Below are 23834 nucleotides of genomic sequence, written 5' to 3'. Positions count from 1 at the left end.
CTGGCGATAGATGAGGTGATTCGGGATGATCGTGGGAGATATATTGTTCTGGTGGGTAGATATGAGGGCCGCACCCTGTCCCTCTTTAATGTTTATGTCCCCCCAGGCTTGCAAACTGCTACTTTCACTGATTTAGGCCGTGTCTTGTTGGACCTTCCTGATAGTGTACTCTTTCTTGCCGGTGACTTTAATTCAGTGCTTTCTGGCCTTCACGATCGCCATCCCCCCAGGGATACCCCGCATGCCCAGCGTTGGTTGGGTGGGTTTTTGGATACTTTTGGCCTTGTGGACTGCTGGCGATTGTTACATCCTACTCAGCTTCAATACACTTTTCACTCTGGTGCCCATGGTAGCCTATCTCGGCTAGATTATTTCCTGATGCCCGCTGCCCAGTCGTCGGCGGTACGTGAGATTATACATTTGCCAAGGGGCATCTCTGACCACTCGCCGCTCTGGCTTCGTTTTGAGGTTGGGATAGAGGCAGTGGGCCGAGTGGCTCCCATTAACCCATGGTATCTCTCCTCCCCTGAGACTCGTGCCCTCTTGCTCAAGTCCATAGATGCTTATTTCCTGGAAAACGAGGGGTCGGTCCCTTCGGCGGTGTCCCTGTGGGAAGCCTTCAAAACTGTGATTCGTGGACAGGCCCTTTCTTTGATTGTTGAAGCTAAGAAAGCCGGGAAGAGGGAGGTAGTGGACCTCGAGGGGGAAATTTCTGCTTTGGAGGACGAGTTGGGATCTGGTGTCACGCCTGAGAAACTTCATGCCCTGGGTCTAAAACAGTTTGCATATAAATCCCTAGTTACTGACGCTGCAAAAGTGATGTTTCGTGAGCAACAAGGCAGATTGTATGATGTTGGTGATAAGGCGGGTAAACTCCTGGCGTGGTTGGACAAGAAAGAAAGAGCTAATCGTGTGGTGCCTGTGATTCAGTCTGCGAGTGGTGAGAATGTGATTGATCCGATCGCCATTGTAGATCGTTTTGCGGAACATTTTCCGTGTTGTGTATGCTCCTGTGTCTGTGAGGGATGTGGCTGACTCTCGCCTCCTTTTGCGTGATATTGCATTGCCCTGTGTCTCTGATTTGGACCGTATCGCTTTGGACTCCCCCTTTACGGTTGATGAAATAGCTACTGCCATTCGTTCGCTCCGTTCGGGCAAGGCGTTGGGTCCAAATGGTTTGCCTATTGAGTTGTACAAGTTGCGACCCGATAAAATGGCGCCATATCTCCGCGATATGTTTTTGGAATCACGTGAGCGTAACCTCCTTCCCTATGATCAGCGTTTGGCGACGATAGTCGTCATCCCTAAAGACGGTAAACCTCGCGACCTTTGTTCCTCTTATAGACCCATCTCCCTGTTAAATGTTGAACCCAAGGTTCTGGCGAAACTTTTGGCGACCCGACTCCTATCGGTTCTTGGGGACTTAGTTCATCCGGATCAATCTGGTTTTATCCCGCATCGCAACACTGCTTTGAATCTACGTCGTCTTCACGGCGTGATAGCGAGGGCGGGGCTACTGACTGAACCGGCCATTTTGGCGTCCTTGGATGCCTCCATGGCCTTTGATACTGTGGAGTGGCCTTATTTATGGGCGACTCTTGAGAAATTCGGTTTCGGGTGCGAGTTTATTAGCTGGATTAAGGTATTGTATGCGGAACCTTTGGCGCAGGTTGTTGTGAATGGTAGGGTGTCTGCTCCCTTCCCCCTGGGCAGGGGCACCCGCCAGGGTTGCCCCTTGTCCCCGCTACTGTTTGCGCTCGCCCTTGAGCCGTTGGCGGCCTGGCTCCGCTGGGAACCGTCCCTTAAAGGGATCCGCTGGGCCCCGGACTTCGAGGACCGAGTCTCGCTCTATGCGGACGATATCCTCTTGTATCTTACCTCCCCTCGTAAGTCTTTATCTGTTTTATTTGACGTTCTTGTGTCCTTTGGTGCTAACTCGGGCCTCGTAATCAATTGGACAAAGTCCTGTGTGTATGTTTTGTCTGGTGTCTTGCCTCCATTACCGAGCAGGCTCCCTCTTCAGGTGGCCCGGGATGGTTTCAAATACTTGGGAGTTTTCGTTACTCTGGACTCGTCTCTTCGCTTTGATCGTAATCTCCTTCCTCCGTTGCTTCGACTGCGTTTGGACGTTGCTCGTTGGCGCAGGCTTCCCTTGTCTCCCCTTGGTCGGGCAGCCCTGTTTAAGATGATGTCGTTACCGAGGTTTCTTTACGCTCTCCAGAATTATTATGATCCTGTCCCTCAGTCCTATTTTCGGGAGATTGAGACCCTTCAGAGACAACTTGTCTGGGATGGACGCCCGCGTATTGCTCTTGCTAAGCTTTCCATTCCTTGGTATGACGGTGGCATTGCACTCCCCGATATTAAGAGGTATTATTGGGCCTCACACTTGTCCGCTATCAACCACATCATGTTCTCGCCGGGTAGTAATCCGGCGTTTGAGATGGATAGACTTCAGCTTCCGGGAGGTGACTTTAACAGAGTGCTTTACTCTCGCCCTGCTGGGCGCCATCTTGTGGGTCCTACGTCGATTGCTTTGGCGGTGTGGCGGGCCGCGACTCGGAGCCTGGGCTGGGAGGATCGCTTGACGTTATCCACGCCGCTTTATGCTTCCGAACGTCTGGGCGGTCTTTGGTCTACCAAGGGTTTCGATCGCTGGGACATGATTGGAATTTCTAAAGTGGGAGATGTGTATTCCAAGGGCTCTGTGCGAACGTTTCAGGCCCTCCAGGCTGAATATGGCTTGAGTGGTCGGGAATTCTTTCGATACCTACAGGTTAGGCACGCCTTGACCGCTGTATTTGCTCCTGGTGAGATTCCGCCTGATTCTTCCCCCCTTGAAGACCGTGTCCTTGACGGACATCTTCCTGACAGCACTATCTCCCTGCTTTATAAGAAACTGATTAATAATCGGACTGATCTGTTGGTCCGACTTCGGGAGGCGTGGGTTCGTGATGGTTTGGAGCTTGATGACGAGGATTGGCAGTCGGCCCTCTCTTCTCCTAAAGAGGTGGCTATCCCGGCTCGTCTCCGTTTGGTCCAATTGAAGATCCTTCATCGGGTGTATGTTACGGGACCTCGTTTGCTTGTGATGGGTTTTTCTTCCGATGGGTTGTGTAAGCGTGGATGTGGTTTGAGTGCGACTTTCCTACATATTCTTTGGGAATGCCCGATGGTGGTTGCTTACTGGACGGCTGTGCTTGAGGTTATGGCTGTGGTGACAGGGGTGTCCTTGTGTCCGGAACCTCGTCGTTGTCTTTTGAATGTTTGGGAGCCTACTGACTGCTCGGTGGCCCAGACTAGGTGGGCCACCCTGGGTTATATGGTTGCGAAGCGAGATATTGCTCAACTTTGGGGGGCCTCCAAGCCCCCTGAACTATCGAAATGGGAAGACAACATGGATTGGTCTATGTTCCGTGAGAAGACTGTCTACGTGGCTAGGGGCAGACCCAGGGCATGGACTAGGGTGTGGGGTCAATGGAATGAATATCGTGGTGCCATCTGTACTCCTCCCCTTGTGGATGACATTGAGCTTTCCCGGTCTCCTTAGGCGAGCGTTCTTGGAACCTTGCATATAGGGGTTGTGCTGGTTTTCCGGCTCCCCCCCCCCCTTCTTTTTCTCCTTCGTGCCCCGTCCCCCCCCCCCATCCGGGCTCTTTGGAGCTTATAGCTTTGATTCCATTTTTGTTGCTGTCCCCTCCCGTCCTTTGGGCTGACCTTCAGTAATACACTTTCGCCTTTTTTGTGTGTCTGTTCTTTTTTATAAAACAAAATCTGTTTTTGTTCTGTATATTATATGGAGTATTGCATTGACGATTGATCGTTACCGCTACGGAAGTGTATATTGTGTATTTTCTCCTCTTTAGCGGCTGGCCCGTGTGGTTGTAGGCCCATCCTTGTATTTTATTGCATACTCAAATAAAGGTTTATAAAAAAAAAAAAAAAAAAAAAAAATGCATCAGTGGGAAGCAGGTAAGAGCAGAGGAGAGCCCTCGCAATCTGCTCGCCTTCTCAAGCGTTGTAATGAGGTGCTGCCACCGCCTCCAGACAAACGCACAGCCCCACGAGCATCAGATCTATTTGTAGGCAAAACGCCACCCTCCGCTGGACCGCTAACTCGGGTCCCGCAGGGTCCGGCCCACACTCAAGATGGCGGCCGACCTAGCCCTCCACAACAATCGGCACTTGAAGCCGCGGTGGAACGGGGCTCAGGGGGACCTAATTCATGCAATGCTAGTAGCGGTAAGTTTTAAAATGTACACACAATAATAACACAGTAATTTGTAAAATCAATTAAGAGTGTTAAAAAAGTCAGATTAAATGCATCAGTGGGAAGCAGGTAAGAGCAGAGGAGAGCCCTCGCAATCTGCTCGCCTTCTCAAGCCTTGTAATGAGGTGCTGCCACCGCCTCCAGACAAACGCACAGCCCCACGAGCATCAGATCTATTTGTAGGCAAAACCCCACCCTCCGCTGGACCGCTAACTCGGGTCCCGCAGGGTCCGGCCCACACTCAAGATGGCGGCCGACCTAGCCCTCCACAACAATCGGCACTTGAAGCCGCGGTGGAACGGGGCTCAGGGGGACCTAATTCATGCAATGCTAGTAGCGGTAAGTTTTAAAATGTACACACAATAATAACACAGTAATTTGTAAAATCAATTAAGAGTGTTAAAAAAGTCAGATTAAATGCATTGAATATACCAATAGAAAGCTAATTCTTCTATACGTTTGCTAAATTATGTAAGGATTTATTTCACAGTGCCAAAGTTATTTGAAAAGTAGCACTTTTTACCCCTCCCTAACTGAATGCCCCCTTGATAGGTATCCACAAATTTGAAGATGCCAAGATTAAACTCAACATGCTATGTGTCTGCCAAATGTCAAGAATACAGGGCACGTGTTGCGCAGGGTGTAAACAAATCAAAATATGCAAGACGTACAAAATTTCAGCCAATATGGAGCCTTTTTCAAATGCTTATATCTCATAAACCAATAAACCAATGAATGGATTTACACCTATCCATGGAAAGTGTGCTTTGTATTTGGATTTATAAAGTGCATTATTCCCACTGCATCAAAGCACTACCACCAGAGAAGTATAATAATGCTGAGAAAGACATCAATTACGGAAGGGAGAAAACTCGCAATGTGGATGGATAAAGTGTTCCATTATTTGGCCGCTGCTACGGAAATAGAGCGACCGTTCCACCTGGCTTTCCAGCATCTCAGAACGTTCACCTTCCTAAGAGAGGAAGATCTAAGCAGTCTCTTAGGGGAGTACAATGAAATGCTGACCTCAGGGGTATCGGCCCATGACGGTGCAGAGCGAAATAGACCATACAGAGCACTTTAAAAGTCACACGCTTCCTAACTGGCAGCCAACGCAGTGAACGCATGCCTTCCCCGACTGTAAGAAGTTTAGGTGCATCCAATACCATATTCACGCTCCTATTGACAATGGAATCAAAGGTGAGTTTATTATCAAAGATGACCCCTACGTTTTTCAAGGGGACAAATGGCGTAGGGAAAGGACTACACGTCTCTGGCCACCATAGGTCTTACCACACCGAATACTGTGTCCCAAAAACCAAGATCTCCATCTTTTCAGCATTTAATTTCAGACAGTTCTACTTCATCCAGATGCTGATATTGGTCATACAGAGTTTGAATTTCTCTGCAACTGAAAACATTTAATTAGATATCAAAATGACGATTTGGGTGTCGTCCACATATGGCAAAACCTGAAAGCTAAATGACCTAACCAGTTTTGCCAGAGGGATGACAGAGATTAAACATGGTAGGGCTGAGGGTGGACCCCCACGGAACCCCTACGGAACACCACAATAGAATGGTTTTGCCCAAAAATCCCTATTTGTCAAAAAGGAACCCGGAAGGTCTAACGTGGTATCCTTCAACCCCGCTTGGCACAATCTTTTCAGCTGAAAGATCCAGCATTACCAAGATGGCCACGCCACCTTGATCCACCTTGCAACGAATGGAATTTGCGGCTGCAAATGTGCTGGTTCAGTACTACGACCACTCCAGAAACTGCTAAGTGGGGATTTCAGATGGTCCTGAGAAGTGATAAACGTGGGAAGTTCTTGGCTGATATATTTTTCAAAGATTTTGGACAGTGCAGGCAGGAGCGTGATTGGGCAAAGGTTTTTAAGGTCCTCTGGATCTCCATTAGGATTCTTTTTGGGGGGTATAACTATTGCCTCCTTCCAGCGTTGGGAGAACACTCCCGTTATTAGTATCAGATTGTAAACCTTTTACAGACAAGTTGCAAACTGATCAGCTACGAATTGCAAAACTCTGGGAGGACAGGGTTCATGTGTACAATCTGATGTCATGTGCATTAGAAGATTTTTTACTTTCAAGAAAGGTATTTTGGAGGGAGGGTGGGGGCGGACATAGTTGCAGTTTGGTAAAAAATCCTCACTTTGAGTCAACATAGAATGTTCGATTTTGCTTCATTAGAACTATATCATTGGAACTGAATCTATGCATCTTTCTGATTTGGGTTGTATGTTAAAGAGATGAACTTAAATGATGCAGTATATCATGAAAACTTTATCGAATAACTGGCCGATATAAAGTCAACAAACTGTATCTAGACTATTTAGCATAAAGACAAATTATTAAAACATTGTTCATTTTATTTCCAGTATCATGATGGTAGTGTCCTGAAGAAGACACCTTCAACGTGTCGAAACGCGTAGACAGGAAACCATCTCCCCATTTATTTTACTGTATATAACAATGTATTAATGTCATTTGTTTTATTATCTTTTATCAATTTGTCAATGGTTTAATTCATGACACTTTTTATCAAAATTTATTAAAATGTACCTTTTCATGCTAATCTAGTATGTTACTATTTAATTCTGACTTTGTTTATTAATTGATTTGTGCCAGTTTATATGTTTACTTGCCTGGGTATGCTACTTTACATACACAATCTGATGTCATGTGCATTAGAAGTTTTTTTACTTTCAAGAAAGGTATTTTGGAGGGAGGGTGGGGGCGGACATAGTTGCAGTAGAGTACCAATGGGCAGAGACCCCTGCAACCAGAGTGAGGGGAGGTCTATCCTCATTAACCTCAAAATCAGAGAAGATCTTCAAGATCTTATCTCTGAAATAAACTGTGATGTTGTCGCAGAAGCTCTGGGTTCTCCAATAAATGCTGGACCGGGGTACTAGAGAGCTCTTTAACAGCCTTGAAAGGTTTATTGAGGGTGTTACTGGCAGATCTTATTTTGTTAAAGGAAGAATTAGCAGCCACAATGGCATGCTTGTGGGATAATGGGGTTCTGGTGCAGTACCGACACCTACACACACTCACACACCTACACACACACAAACCTCTACACACACACACCTACACACCCACACACACACCTACACACACACACACACACACACACACCTACACCTACACCTACACACACACCTACACACACCTACACACCCACACACACACCTACACACACACCTACACACACACCTACACACACCTACACACACACACACACACACACCTACACACACACACACACCTACACACACACACACACCTACACACACACACTTACTTTTCGCCTTGCTTTTGCTGCAACTTTGACTGTAGAGTACCGGGTCCCTGCTGTCCAGATTCCCAGTACCATTGTTCTTTCCTTAAAAACATGTCCACAATTGGTAAGTCTGCCCCTGCAAGTCCCTAGTAAGTGGTACTCTGGGTGCCTACGGCCTGGAGGCTAAAGAGGGTCTCCTGGGACCCCCACACTAGGAGAATGCCACTAACCAGGCAGCTGGCATGCCCCTGTGAGGTGAAGAAATGACCAAGTTGACATTTCACACGGCCTGTATGCCATGTCAGCTAGCACTGCTTAAGATATAGATGAGTCACCCCTTTAGCAGGCCTCACCAACCCTAAGGCAGGGTGCACTATATCACAGGTGTGGGCATATTTGCATGGGCAGACATGCCTCTAAAGTATTCGAGTCTATTGCTTAATATTGCAAGTGCCAGGGAAGCCATAGAGAGTACATGGGCTTGGTACAAGGCAACTCTAGTTCTACAGCACCATGATGACTTCACTGAACACAGTAGTGTTTGGTATTAAACAGCTCCGGTTGCCAGAGTGAGATTTATTAAACCATGTACTCAGAGGGCACCTTAAAGGTGCCCCTGAAAACCCTACCAACCCTAGTGTGGTCACTGACTGGTTTTAGGCAGTCTGCACACACGGACATGTTTCTGGACCCCTGGGTGGAGGAGTCTCTGCTCTCTGGGATGAGAAACAATGCACATCCTGGACAGAGGTGTCAACTCTCCCACACCCCCCTCCACCCCCCACCCCCCAAAGAATGGGCCACTGCTCGAAGAGGAAGCTTCACAGGCCTGCCGCCTTTGTTAAGCGACCCCCAGACTCTGCTGCTAACAGCAGATGGCTGCCACCGGTTTTCACCCCCCCCTCCTTTGGTTGGGAAAACCAGCAGGAAAACTTAAAAAGGCTAGGAGGTGTGCCCATCTTTGCCAACTCCACCCCTCTAGTGGAGGAGGCGAAGTTAAGCACACTTTTAAGTCTCATCCATCTTGAAGATGAGGGGACCCCTCCAATCAGGGCTAGGTCTATGCCCCCTACCACAGGAGGGTGGTATAACAGTGGGTGTGGTCCCCCCAGGTTAGGTGCACATTAGCCCTACCTGCTACTCCCCTAAAACGCCCCTAAATGTAGTATTTTGGTGACTCCCCCATACCTGGAAGGTAGATGCACTGATCTAATAAACAAGACGACGACCCTGAAAAGAAGACTGAAGACGACGCCTGCCTTGGCGTCATTAATTCAGCCGAGGAGTATTGATAACGCTTACCCTCCGTATTCAAACAGGCAGCGTTCCTTGCCCCCGAAGCCAACTAGGTGCAGACAGGCTTATCTTAGACACGACTTATGCGCACCAGCTGCATGTCCGTGCTGTGGACAGCTTTTTATGTGCAGTTGGGAACATAAGAGTCCGCTGAACTACTCCTCTCCGCGGCACAAGCAAAATGGCCATTGAGAGAGGAAAACGATCCCACTACCTCCAACAAGGTGAGCACATAGAGTAATATCACGGGCTCTAACAGGCTCCGCGAGAAATGAGCAAAATATACTTTAAAATAAAACTGGCAGCAGTAGATTTAAATTTCTTAGATTAAAAAGTCCACCCAAACAGAAGTAAAAATCACCCTCAGACAGTTCAATTAAAAGGAAGCAAAATCTATGAAAACGCATAAAACAAGTACAGTCAGTGCACAATGAGAGGAAAGAGAGCTCTGATCTCAGAGTATGGTTGTACATTCATGCCAAGCGAGACATGAATCCATTCAGCTGTTTTTGCTGTAGGTGAGCAGAATGTCCTATGATAGCAATACAAATTTTTCGTTCCAGTCTCCCCTATTAACTTTTTTTTTACCTGCACGAAATTGCACTTTAATTCAAGAGCCAGGCCTGCACACCCTAAACAAGGACAAACTTTGGTGCAGATCCATCAATGGGGACCTAAGATATGGGCAAATCAAAACATGCCTTTTTTATCAGAAAGAGAGGCTAAGCCACAACTTCATAGTGGTGACTGTTTGCTCAAAGTCTATGCTCAGTTAAATTGAGCACCATATTAATTAGACACTACACAAGTGTTATACAATTAAATTAAGGCCAGTAACGATTACCTGAAAACTGCTGCATTACTATTTGCCCTTTACGAAAACATTTGTGAGACGAAGGGCTCTACCTGCCCCGTGCACTTTCTCACAATTGGGTGTATTGCAAATGCCTCTGTTGACAGGTTACCCTCCAGATCCAGCCCTTCTGACTCAGCTCTAGGGATAGGCTTGTTTGAGTTGGGCCCCATTTTCCTCAGTTCTGTTTTCCTTTATTATTAGGTTGCTGGACAAGTCATGTTACATTGAATCAATTTGCACAGTGTTATTCCTAGTTTTTTTGCCCTGAGCTGCGCCCACAGGGCAGCACTTTTTATAACCTGTTTCTTAGCATACTCAGGGAAAGTGTGGAGAGGTTCAGGGTGTCTTCCCATGGAGTATTCACTGGCTTCGTGTATTTTTCCCTGGAATGGGTGCAGGGGAATACCAATCATGTTCGTCCCACTTCACATCATTGCCTTGAACCTCTCCCACTGATCTGTCTTCTCATCCCCTTCAGTCTAACTACATTCTTTCAGCAGGATTACTGATCGAGGGCGACTCACTTGCAGTCCATTAATTCCACCATCATTGATGCACCTGCACCCTCCATGATTTTTGATGGACAGAGGAGACCCCTTACTGTGACGTTTGATAACCAGACCCCTTACTGTGAATTTTGATAAAAAGACACCTTACAGTGACTTTTGATAACAAACTTGGGTTGGGTCGTCCCACCTCTGGAGGTAGACCACAACTCCATCACTGTGTTGTCATTTCAGAGCTATCACCACTTCTGGGTAAACCACACACACCCTGTAGGAAGCTGGATCTTTATATGATATATCAAAATGAGATACATCATGCAAAGTGTCCAGGGGTTCCCATATGAGTGGACAGGGGCTTGCTCTAGTAATCCCAAGGTGCTCTTCTAGGGAGTAGAGGGGGCCTGCAAACAAATGCTGCAGGAATTGTCGAGGACTCCACAATGGGGAAACCTAAAGTAGGCTTTGAGTCTGGAGGGTCTGGGGAACACTTAGGCCTAGTTGGCCCACTTCAGCTTTGGCTAATCGCCTTGGTGCAATGGTGTTTTCCGGCATCGTGTTTCCGTGGTCTTGGAGCCTCAAAGCTCAGTCTTTGGTACCTGCAGAGTGCAGGGGAACAGGTCTGCTATCCTATGGGAGTTCCTGGGTGAAGTTCTGAAGGGTCTCCCATGGTCTGGGGGACACAGCAGCTTCTGGACAAATCAGCTTTTGGTGCAATTGTTGTGGTCAGCAGGGTTGGTGTGCCAAGTCAGTTGCTGGATCTTCCGTTCTTCCTCTTTGTGACTCTAAATGCCTGTCGTCTTCTTCTTCTTTCAGGTCAGCAGGATCTGATTCTCTGGTGCCAGGGCCTCCCTTAATTACTGAATTTAGGGGTGTTAAGTGAGCGTAAGGTAGTAGCCGATGGGCTACCTACCATGGGTCACTACGCACACTGTATTACTACTTCCAGTGGGAAGTGGGCATAACCCTGTCTCAAAAGTCCTAAGTTTGCAATCCTCAAGATGGCCAATTCTGAACAGTCGAGTCCAATTCAGGTACCTCGCCTTAGGGGTGGTACCAGCCTGAGGGTGGGCATGCCTCCCTGACTAGCTAATTTTCCCACCTGTCCAGGTGCCAAAGGGCTCTGGACAAAGGGGGTCGGCTTCCTCTCCTGTGAGGGGACCCAGATCCCCATTTCAAAGGCGGTGGCTTCTTTGAGGCTCCTCTGTCTTGGAATGCTAATCAGCAGGTCATACTATTGGAGGGGGTGTGAACACCCTATTCCTGAGCAGGCTTTTTTTTTGGCTTCCTGAGAGCAAAGACCCTTACCCTTGGGGGTCAGAAACTCGTTGTTTGCAAGAACCAGTCAGTCGACACACCAGAGGCTGGTAGGTTTTCAGGGGGCACCTCTAAGGTGTCCATGTATTAATAAATCCAACACTAGCATCATCATTATTACGAGAAGTTTGATACCAAACATCATTATTTTCAGTGAAGCCATCATGTAGCTGGGGAACTTGTTTGCACCAGTGTCCAGCACATGTCTTTAAAATGTCACATGTACTTAACATGGGGGGGTTGACCAACACAGGGACATATTTGCTCATGCAGATATGTCCTCACATGTAGTAAGGTGCACCTTGCCTTAGGGCTGTAAGTCCTTCAGTAGGGGTGACTTACCTATACTGCATGCAGTGTCTGTGGGCATGGCACACAGGGTTTTCTGCACCAAGACACCCAGCCTGCACTGACAGTCTGTATGTGCTTGGTGAGGGGTCTTTTAGGGTGGCACATTTTGTGTTGCAGCCCTTAACCCCTTCTGCGCTCATGACGAGCTGAGCTCGTCATGAGTTGTGCCGCTCGCACGCTGATGACGAGATCAGCTCGTCATGTAACGCGGCTTTTTGAAAAAAGCCACGCAGCGCAAAAATAGCGGCCGCACACATGCGGTTAAGGACCCTCCTCGGTCTCCTTGCCCTAGGTACCCGGGGTACCATCTACTAGGGCCTTACAGGGGGGCTAAAGGTATTGCCAATTGGGGGTACAATTGCACAGTTTGGGGTAAGAGCTCTGGCACTGGGAACCTGATTAGCAGGAACCCAGTGCAATTCCAAGTCAAATAACATCAAATACCAGCCAAAAAGTGGGGGTGACTATGTAAAAAAAGGGGCACTTTCCTACACACCCCATATAAGTGTGACATTAGTTTACTCCCTCAGTTTACACGTCTACCTAACCAGGTTATGTTATGTTAAGTTAAGGTCATTTATTATGCGCACAGATGCTCCAGCACCCGACAAGGTACCAACACAACACAACTTCAAGAAGGTATAAAAAGGAGCGGGTTAAGAGAACAGAAATGTCTTGACGGCTCTGCGGAAAGAGAGCAGATCACCAAGGGCACGTATCTCTGGAGGAAGAGAGTTCCACAAGGCCGTGGCACGTACTTGAAATGAACGGCCGCCAGCATGGCTACGCTTAAAACGGGGGGCTACCGCAAGTTCAAGGTCCGATGATCTTAAAGAGCGGGCCGGAACATAGGGAGACAAGAGATTCAATAGAATCGAGGCAGGGGAGCCCTTGAGAATCTTGTAAGACACACAGAGTACTTTAAATTGGATCCTCTGCTTAATTGGCAGCCAATGAAGAGAGCGCAGAGTGTTAACAGCAGAACAAAACCTGGGTAGCCCCACAACTGCTCTGGCAGCTGCATTCTGCACGCGCTGAAGGCAGGTGACTTCGGCCTGATTCAGCCCTACCAACAGGGAGCTGGCATAATCGAGCCGTGAAATCACCGTCGCCTGCACCACAAGTTGCCTGGTCGTCGCATCAAAGAATTTTAACACCGGTCTTAGGCCGCGCAGAATACCAAAGCAGCAGGCCGCTGTGCGCTTTGTGTGGCAAACGAAACTGAGGGTGGGGTCTAGCCACACCCCAAGATTTTTTATCTCCGAAACCGGAGTTGGCGTGGGGCCCAGATCCGAAGGCCACCACCTATCACCCCAGAGTTCCGTTTGCTTGCCGAAGATCATAATTTCCGTTTTTTTGCGTTCAACTGGAGACAGTTGGAAGTCATCCAGCTGGCGACCGCCCGAAGTCCGTTCTGGAATCTAGGTAAGGGCATATGGCGTCTGCAAGCTGACATTCTTCAATCAAGTATTTAGAATAATTGTCGCACAACCTGCACTCTATTCCTCTCATGGACATCTAGAAATACTGGAGCAGATAACAGCAAAAGCAAAATTGATGCACCATGAACATACCATCACGACCCTGACCCAACTCTTCCCACCTAGGTGAGATGGCATCCACACACCTCTCTAAACAATAAATATCACTTGTAATTGCTTCATACATTCTAGCACTATGAGATGGCATTGGTATCAGATGTGCTATTACAAATTCCAGATAACACAACATAACATGGTTTCCAAGAATTAGACAGAGTAATCTGGACGAGGGACTGCCACAGATAATATACACCATGATAACAAGAGCTCACTTTTTCTTCCCAGGCATTTTTCTTCCTCTGCAGGCAGCCTTTCTACATGGTTAGCCACAAATTCGGAGCACCTTGCAGTATGCACTACTGTAGGAACCTGTACCATGTTTATTCTGGTCAAACTATTCTTAACCAGGAGGAACTAATGAGGGACACAGCTTCAAAAGATTACCACCCATTTCTTCTATGTATCTCTGAAACCCTTTCATTGCGAAGGGCAAAAGCTGATGCTTCTTACCTTGGATTTTTGCTAAGGTCCCACTGCTTCACTTTACAATACTAGAGGTCATTACGTTATAGGGTGATTTTGTAGTGCAGAACAAGATTTAAGGGCAGCTGCAAACCATATAACAATAGTTGACATGCAGGGAGACAATATTACAAGAAGTGTTCGATCTCGATTACAGAGCATGCAGAGTCAGCTTCACTGTTCTTTATCAGAAAAGTCTGCTTGGCCAGGCAGCACGAGTGACATTCATACCTTGTACACATCAATGTGGGTGGCAGCCGCTCTGCATAGGAGTTGATGCTTTTCCGTTAACAGCTCTGACAATCGGATATGGAAGGCTGCTTTGACACGTTTAATGGCTTCCTTGTCTTGTGGCCATTTTCCACTGCCCTCCATATGACATATCACTGAGGAATAATAGTCACAGGTAAGTCTTAACACAGAATTACAATTTGATAGCAAGCCTGATATTTCCAATACATGTCATACATGCCAAACTGGTTGCACTGTACCCACTTCTGAGATCTAAGCCAATGCCTATGCAGAGCAAGGTGTGTGTCATTCTCCTGGTGTCTGAGCTGTTGCCTTTGCAAGGATGGAAATCCAATCAGCCCAAAAAAGATTTAAAAACGTAGAGAAAGGTTTTTCTACTGTTTCCGGCTGACTCGGCTTCAGCGGTCTGCAAAATCAAAGGGAGGAGCCTAGAAAGCTGTGTGTAAACAGGCTGCTTCAGAGGAGCAGGAGGGAGCTTCACATAGAAGGGGCACTATTTCCTGTCTCATCAGGTGAGAGGCAGCACCTGCTCCTACAGCGCTACCAATTCTTTAAGGAGGGGTTGAGTTTTTAAATACTTCCCCGTAATCCTGGGGTTTTTCGAAATTGTGTAGACAATGTTGTGAAAAAATGTTGAATATGCATAGGCAATGCTATTTTTTTATGCATAGAGAGTCAGGGGAAGACCTTAGTTGGTTTAGTTGGGAGTGATTGAGGTACGGACCAGGAGCGTGGTTACTTTTTTCATAGACTACTTTTTATGGGTTTTTTATAACAATAAGCAGTGAAACAGCTTTAATACTTAAAGTACAATCAGAGGAAAGTCAATCCTAGAGTTTACAGTATTTGAGAAGCTACCAGGCAAATTTATGAACATTTGTTAAACTAGAGAAGGTAGGTCATGCAGAAAACCTTTTGAAATTCTGACCAAGATACTTTGCTGGACAGCTTCTGACACAATATATCACTTCTTCAGCCTGTGAGCAGTGATTGATTCTCTTCATCCAGGTTTCTAGCAGTGGAGCCATGTCAGATCGGCAATAATGAGTGCTGTCCAATTCAGCAAGGTGAAGCGCCAGACTTTTCAAGGTTTGTGAGCCATGGGAGCCCTCCCAGCTCTCAATAATGTCAAGAATTGGGGTGGTGTCAAATGGCCAACCCAAGACCTGGTTTAACCTCTTTCCAGTAACAGTCATTATTGAAGAACTCCAGGCCATATGATAAAAAAACTCCCCGCTCAGTGCAGTATCTCTAACAAGGTAGGCAACTATTCCTTCCTATCTTCCACAGCAAGTTAGGGCAGGATTGCACTCTAGAGAGGTCCCCGGATGAATAGGATTCAACCTTTCTTTCTGCCTGTTGCTGCTTGTTGCCACTCGTACCTGTAAAATCCTGGGGAATTGCCACGAGCTTGCTGCTGACGCCGCCAGGACCCGCCCGCTTGTCTCCCGCTGCCTCACGCTCACTGACCACCTGGAGCGAGGCAGCCGAGGGGAGACGAGCGAGAGGAGGACCACAACTCCCAGAGCGCTCAGCGGCTTGCAGCGTCACCTCTCAGCGCCAGGAGGCGCTTAAAAGCGTCAGTACACCCACTGTGGAGGGGGAAACCTTTCTTTCTGCCTGTTGCTGCTCGTTGCCACTCGTACCTGTAAAGTCCTGGGGAATTGCCACGAGCTTGCTGCTGACGCCGCCAGGACCCGCCCGTTTGTCTCCCGCTGCCTCACGCTCACTGACCACCTGGAGCGAGGCAGCCGAGCGGAGACGAGCGAGAGGAGGACCACAACTCCCAGAGCGCTCAGCGGCTTGCAGCGTCACCTCTCAGCGCCAGGAGGCGCTTAAAAGCGTCAGTACACCCACTGTGGAGGGGGAAACCTTTCTTTCTGCCTGTTGCTGCTTGTTGCCACTCGTACCTGTAAAGTCCTGGGGAATTGCCACGTGCTTGCTGCTGATGCCGCCAGGACCCGCCCGCTTGTCTCCCCCTGCCTCACGCTCACTGACCACCTGGAGCGAGGCAGCCGAGCGGAGACGAGCGAGAGGAGGACCACAACTCCCAGAGCGCTCAGCGGCTTGCAGCGTCACCTCTCAGCGCCAGGAGGCGCTTAAAAGCGTCAGTACACCCGTCTCGCGGGACGCCGGGCGAAGCCCGGGCCAAGGGCGGGCCCGTTTTAGCCCGTTCGAGACCGAGCGAGGCCGGGCTGGGCCACCCCCCTTTGCCCTACGATTTGATCTATACGCTCTCCTACTAAGGTACTTTTGTTGTTTCATATCATCGCTATATTATTAGACCAAATATTTTCTACTCTTCCCTACCATGACCAGGGGTTCTAGAAGTAAGACGGCCATGAAAACTGCCTTGCTCACTGGGCCGCTCGACCAATTTATTACTAGAACTAATGAGGCCATTAATCTAAGTATTTCTTTACTGGAGCGGAGGGTGTCACAGGTCTTGGCAACTGCTAGGAGGTCCTCCCTGGGCCTTTTAGCATCAGCACAATCGCCACTTCAGTTGACCACATCCATCCCGGTGTTATTACAACCAAATGTTATAGCGGAGGTCCATTCCATCCCGAATTCGGTTGACCTGTCAGCTACCAACATTACTTCTGATCTTGACTCCACGGAGAACCTTGAGAACTCCCCAGACCTTCAGTCATTGCTATCTCAAGATCAATGCCCCGAGATCCAGCCAACAGGGGCCAAGGAGGGTGCTGTTCCAAAACAGGTTAAAGACTTAAAGAAAAGTAATCCCACGATCCATCAATCTGCTATCACCAATAAGAAAGGGGCAACCACTATTCCACCACAGGGTGCCTCAATGGATCTTAATTCGTTATCTATCAACATACTGGAACCAACATCATATTCAGCGCCCACGTCTAAAGAAGGGGATGTCCGTACCTTGGGTGATGCCAACTCCCAACTTCTAGCGAATATTAGGGAACTACTACATCATGTTTTGAAACCCCTAGAACTAAGCATTATGTCGATTGAAAAACAACTAGCCACTCTTACCCAGAAGCCATCGACTCAGCTTAGCCTGGCCCAAGTAAAACATGGGGTGGGTATAACAATCCCTTCTAGATCAGGAGCACAAGGGGTTCAGTTGGATAGCGTAGTTAACTGCTCTTCAACATCAAATCCTCAGCTTAATCTAACTAAGCATAAAAAGCCAGAAACATCTTCTTCAACCCCCCTAGGGAGTGTGCGTATGACCGAAAACACGGCCATCCTCTCTTCTCAGCCCACCCCCACTCAGCCTACTCAGTCCATCCAGTCTGCGCCCAACAAGGGTCTGTCTCAACCATCAAATAAAAGGTCCACCACTCCTCTTTTACCCCAGCACCCATCGTCGACTCGACCTGATGAGGGTAAAAGGGGTTCCAGGTTAAGGCGCCCCGTCCACTTATCACCAGAAGCGTCTCCCTACACCATCATTCTTACTGGGGTCCCTGAGCTACATATAAATAAGGAGGAGCCATCTTGGTCCCTTTGGAACAAGGTCTCACAGTGGCTTACTATGAACAGGTCCCTTCAATCTCCCCAAAATAGTCGAATCTCAGCAGTACGCAGAGTGCCATGGATTGGGGATGAACCTAAAAACATTCAGGGAGACTGTATCATAGTGAGCTGCGATGATCCAGATATGGTGGATTATATTTGTTCCTGGCCCGCTTTGGCAAAGAAGGGGGGAATTGATGCCCATCGCCTCTCCTCCTTCTATCCCTATGAACGTAGTCACCAGAATATGGCAGCACCTAATTGGGTATATCCTCTTGAGCGCCAGCACCCGATAATTCCTAACTGGGTACAACCATCTGTGCGCCCGCCCCCGATAGCCCCAAAATGGGCACAACCACCTGAGCGCAAGTTCCCGTTGGTTTCAAATTGGGTGCAACCACCTGAGCTGCAGCACCCGATAGCACCAAACTGGGTGCCACCTCCTGAGCGCCAGTACCCGACAGTACCAATCTGGGTACAACCTCCTGAGTGTCAGCCCCTGATAGCTCCCAATTGGGTGCAACCATCTGAGCGCCAACATTCGACAGTCCCAAACTGGGCACAACCATCTGAGCGCACGTGGAACAACACAGGTTCTTGGTATCCACAGAAGAACAAAAGTAGAGAGTGGGGTCAGCGGCCGTGGCGCCAAAACAGCGACCACCCTACCGCGGGGGGGTGAAGGGGCATCCCGGTTAGTAATAGGTTTGATTGTTTGGAAAGGGTCGATTGACCTTTGGCCACTCCATCTAGGGATAACTTTGCCCACGGGGACCAGGGGTCAGATGTGACGACAGGTAGCACCTTGGCTACTTTCCAAGAAACCCGTACAGCCCCTGAACTACTTAATGACCTAAATCTTATTACAAACAAAGTAGGTCCTCATACCCCATGTAGGATCTCTGATATCGAAGTAGCTATTTCAGTGGCCCATCAGGAGTTATTTAAAGAGCCTATAGGTGACAAGCAGCTTGCCTCTGACATATCGCCCGCTCCACAACGAGACAGGGTTACCCATACAGCAGTTATATTGGCAGGGCTTAATTTTATTACCTGGAATATAGCAGGTATTTCAGGTAAATTGAATACCCCTTTCTGGGAGGAATTTATAGGGGCCGGTCACGACATTATCTGTCTTCAAGAAACGTGGTGCAAAGAACCAATTTATGTAGAGGGCTATTCATCATATTGCCTCAACGCATCCAACTCCCCATCGGGCAGAGCTAAGGGCGGCCTATTGATGTTAATCTCTAATAAGATGATTGATTTTAAAACCAAAAGTTATTCCTTTATTGAACCCCATAGTCAGGTGTTACGGTTGGAGGCCAATAAATCTAGAGATTTAATCCTTGTTAATTTTTATAATAACATCTTTGATGCTTCTAGGGGAAATATCTTATTTCCCCTGGAAACCGAACTCAAAAGTGTACTGGCATCCTCCCGCAGAGTGGCAGTCATCTTGTGAGCTGGCGATTTTAACATTCAGCCATGCCCCTTAGCTCCAGTTAACCCATGCGGTTTTAGGAGAGAGCAAGGCAATAATGGGGTGACAGATAAAGTGGATTCCCTTCACTTTCAACACTGTAATTATGGTAGTCTTTTAAATAATATGATAGCCGAATTTGATCTAGACCTGCTTAGTTGTAACAGAAACAAGTCTAAGTATACTTGCCCTACATTTACAGGCAGATATGCCAATACCAATATTGATCATATTTTGCTTTCAAACACTACCGAATTTACCAACTTATGGGTGAGGGAAGAATCCCTTAGCGACCATAATAGTATCTTTTTAACCCTATTAGGGTGGGGTTGTAAGCCTCCCATTAATGAATTTTGTTCTACTGATATAGTCCCTACAATACCAAATGGCCCAAGGATCAAGTGGGCCGGAATTGATCCCGCGAAAAAACTTAGGGAGGTCGTGGAAAAATGTAGGAGCGAGATTTCTTATTGTTTAGGGGAAGTCACCAACACGGCAACTATGGTGTCAAGTTACATTAGAATAAACACAGCCATAGAAGTTGTATTTACTAAGAAGCAATCTAAAACCAGAGTAACTAGGCTAGGATGGTTTGACAAACCCTGTACCTTGTCCTTACGTGAACTTAAAAAGGCCCTATGTTTTAAACCACGCAATCATAATAATATTAAAACTTTGCGTGTTAAATACAAGGAGGCCCTTTCTAACAGGAAAAAGGTCCTGCAAGAAGAAGCTTGGGACAATCTTAATCAAGCTGCGCAAACCCAAAATAGTAAACTCTACTGGGAGACCATAAATAGCCCCTTTTTAAACACCGAGGGGATCCCGGAATTAACATCTTACATAGCATGTAACGCATGGATCGAACATTTCTCTAATATTTTTAACCCGGAAGGGAAGCCCCTAGAAATTCCTGCCCAAGTGGTTTCAGCCTGGGTGCCCCTACCACTGGGAATTTCCTTGGAGGAGGTTTATGAAGGCTTGTCTGATAGCAAAGGAGGAAAGGCCCCTGGTCCCGATGGGGTACCTATAGACCTTCTTAAAGCCAAAATGAATCTGTGGGCACCCATCCTAGTGAGGGTCTTCAATGCTGCAGCTGAGGGTTGTCCACTACCATCTTGGGGCCAGTCCGTTATTATCCCTTTATTTAAAAAAGGTAGTAAATCAGAGGCGGGTAATTATCGCCCCATCTCCTTACTGGATGCCTCTGTAAAGGTAATGAGTCTAATTATGTTACAGAGCCTGGAAACATGGGCAAACGAAAAGGATATTTTAACCAAGGTCCAATATGGTTTTAGAAAAGGCATGGGGACACTAGAACAATGTGTAAATTTAGATCTTTTAATCAACAAATACACGGTAGTTAAAGAGGGGAATTTGTTTTTATGTTTTGCAGACCTGAGTAGCGCGTTTGACCTGGTTGACCACTGTATATTATGGCAGGTTCTGTTGGAGGTAGGAGCTCCAAAGGAGATTGTACATTTTTTGGCCAGACTATATGAGAGACTGTCATGTAAGGTGCGCTACGGATCACTTGGCGAATGTACCCCATTTTTCAAAGTTTCAAGAGGCATTCGCCAGGGTTGCGTTCTGGCCCCTCTTTTATCTTCCCTTTTTATTAACCAAATCGATTCCATACTGTGCCAGACCCCTGCTGATGCACCCTTGATTGGAGGTAAACCGGTGGCAATTTTATTATATGCGGATGACGCTGTGCTATTGTCCCGCACGCAGATTGGTTTACAGCACCTCATCGACAGTTTTATGACGTTTATAGAAAGTAGGAAGCTACTAGTAAATAAATCTAAAACCTTTGTAATGTCCTGTGGGATGAAAGCCAAGAAAACTCATTCTAGCTTTTTTATCGACAAGGTCAAGATGGTACAAGTAAAAACCTTTTGTTATTTAGGTATCACCTTTGCCAATAGTGGGTCATGGCAATCCGAGTTTGAAAATATCAGCCTAAAAACGAAGAGATCCACTAATAGCATTTTTAGATTCTCTTCTAAACTGGGGGTGAGGAGTATCAAAAACATGATGAACATCTATAATGTAAAATGTGTGCCCTCAGCATTGTATGGAGCGGGGGTTTGGGGTCATTGTGTTGGTCCTAATGTGCAGAAAGACGAAAATAAGTTCCTCAGAAAACTGTTATGCGTGCCACCTTCAGCATCAGTGGACCTGATTCATGAAGAAGTAGGAATTGAATTTATTTCGGATCTTGCTGCACTGCGCCCCTTGCTGCTTTGGCGCTCAATCTGGACTAAGTCTGAAACTCAATTTACCCAGGAGATTATTCTCGATTGTCTCAGGTTGGATTACTCCTCACGCATCCGCTGGCTCAAGTATATACACCATTGGTTTTATTTCCTTTTTCAGTTTGACATTTTTCTTGACCCTAGTTCTGTAGTTTCGATCCCAAAAAAAGACATTAAACAAAGGTTTTTAAGTCATAAGAAAGAAGGACGTGCAAAGGCGTCTGGAAAGCTGCAAACCGTGATGACTTACCGGGATTACAATCTACCCACCGGCTTTCAACCCTACCTCTCTGGTGTCACTCGCAATTCTCACCGGTTTGTTTTAACACGCTTACGACTGGGAATCGTTCATCATCTTGTTGCATTTCCTATGATGAATTTTAAATCGGATATAGCATGCCCTTGAGACAATGTTTCTCGTCAGAGCTGCTGCCATTTCCTACTGTTTTGCAAATTTGATCACTTTCTTAGGGTAACATATTTAAAACCCGTCTTTTTAAAACACAATGTTCGTTCCATGAGGAACGCTTTACGGCTACTTAGTTCCTTAGAAGACATGGATATCTGCTTCTTCGTAGCGACATATATATTAAAATGTACAGCTGCCAGGAAAGCCATGGTTTTATGATATTTGAGACTGAGTTCTGTTTTACCATGGCCCCCTGTCTGTATATTTTATTAATGTACAGTTGCCAGGAAAACCATAGTTTTATGACATTATGGATTGGGTTCCGTTTTCCTTACCTTGGTTTCCTGTCTGTATATTTGTTTAACTTATTTATTTTTGTGCAATACTTTACATGTACAAAGGATACATTATGTATTATAAATGAATCTAGTCTTTTTTTGACTTATAGCTTTGTACAGTAGAAATCTAACTCCGGTCATATCATGTTTTTAGAATCCCCTCCTACTATGTATAATGGCTCCCTTTTGATCCTTTTTTTAACTGTCGTGTCCTTGATGCCTTTTTATCACTGTATGTTATTATGTATATAATGGTCTTCTCTCGATTGTTTTTTACATTGTCGTGTTTCTGATGTTTTTTTAGCAATATATGTTATATATGTATGTGTTCTGCTTGTATGGTTTGTTCTACAAATCGAATAAAGCTTGTGAACTGAACTGAATAAGATTCAGGCACACTGGGATAGCAGTCTCAAGTGGCATTCTCTTCGCCTCCCTCTATATGCTCAAATTCAAACTCCCAATGGGATGTTAAGTCCCAGTAGACATCTGGGGCGTTAATCACAATGAACACAATATCTGCAATACGCCTTGTCTACCTAGTCAGTCACTATTTTAGCTTCAAGGACGGTGAACTCCAACGTAGCTGTCTGGTCTGCCTGGTACTGCTCCAGGGCATATCTCAGTTCGATATTTTCTTATCGATGCAGTTTTATCAGGCCAATGATGTGGTGGGGATCTACCTCTGCCCTTGCTTTGAAAACATAGAAAAGAGTCTTAAATTGGATACTTTTCTCCAACCTTAGCCGGGGAAGCTCATGGACAAGGGAAGTTGCAGAAGCATGTTTTGGCGGTCTGTATAATCAATCTGGCGGCTTGAAGGCTTTCATGTGGTCCCCCTCCCAAACATCCCCAGCTTTCAAATCTCAATAATGTAACATGCTCCAAAGCATAATAGACCACCTGAATGTGCTGGACATGTAGCTTGCCTAGGGTATTTCGAGTGTCAGCTTGCCTGTTCATCTAATCCAGGGAAAGCCTTTGAGCCAAGAATTAACTATGATTTAAAAAGTTACAATTCTTATACAAAAAAGTAACATGACAAAATCTTCAGACAGGTTCGCCAGGCACCAGTCCACAGTTTCCAGTTGCAGGTGTTCAACACAACTTCTTCACTGGTGCTCCAAAAGCCCCCCAACTTCCAGGAAAGGTCACCGGAATGGAAGAACTGCTTTAAGTGGGCAAAAGGGCTTTTCCCCGTTTCAGTTTAATTCACAGCAAAACATTCAGCTGCAGCTGTTGATTCAAAGGACCCTCCACCCTTTTCCAGTCATCGGGAAGAAAGTCCCTATGGCTGGAACAGGTTTCTCACGCTCATGACTTGGACAGGCTTCCTCTTGTGGGTCAACAAGAGGCTTCCTTCCCTAGCTCAGAGAGAAGACATTTAAGTCCAAAATTCAGAATTAAGCTGGATGCAATTTCCACAGTCCTTCAGTTGGCAGAGGGAATTTCCAGCAACTATGTTTCTTCCTCTTCTGTCCCAAACTGTTTTCTGACGTGTTGCTGTGCAACAGTTATTAATGCTTTAACTTAGCTGCATATTCTCTACCTTTTTCTTTTATTGCACTATTCTGCAGTTCCTATCCCAGCTAGGTAATGAAATGCAAAATACATCCCTCAGTTCTGTGTGATA

General features: G+C 46.7%; 1 protein-coding gene across 1 annotated transcript in view; it reads right to left on the bottom strand.

Annotated features, from left to right (window-relative positions):
• Window positions 1-23834, bottom strand: part of NOL6 (nucleolar protein 6) — a 471490-nt gene that overhangs the window by 238773 nt on the left and 208883 nt on the right. The window contains exon 18 of the mRNA XM_078674724.1: window positions 14195-14349. Coding sequence (XP_078530850.1) covers window positions 14195-14349 — 155 coding nt within the window. The remainder of the gene's footprint in view (window positions 1-14194; window positions 14350-23834) is intronic.

This window comes from Lissotriton helveticus, chromosome 2_1 (genome assembly GCF_964261635.1).
Source record: "Lissotriton helveticus chromosome 2_1, aLisHel1.1, whole genome shotgun sequence".
Taxonomy (NCBI): Eukaryota; Metazoa; Chordata; class Amphibia; order Caudata; family Salamandridae; genus Lissotriton; species Lissotriton helveticus.
This window is presented reverse-complemented; position numbering and strand designations above follow the sequence as displayed.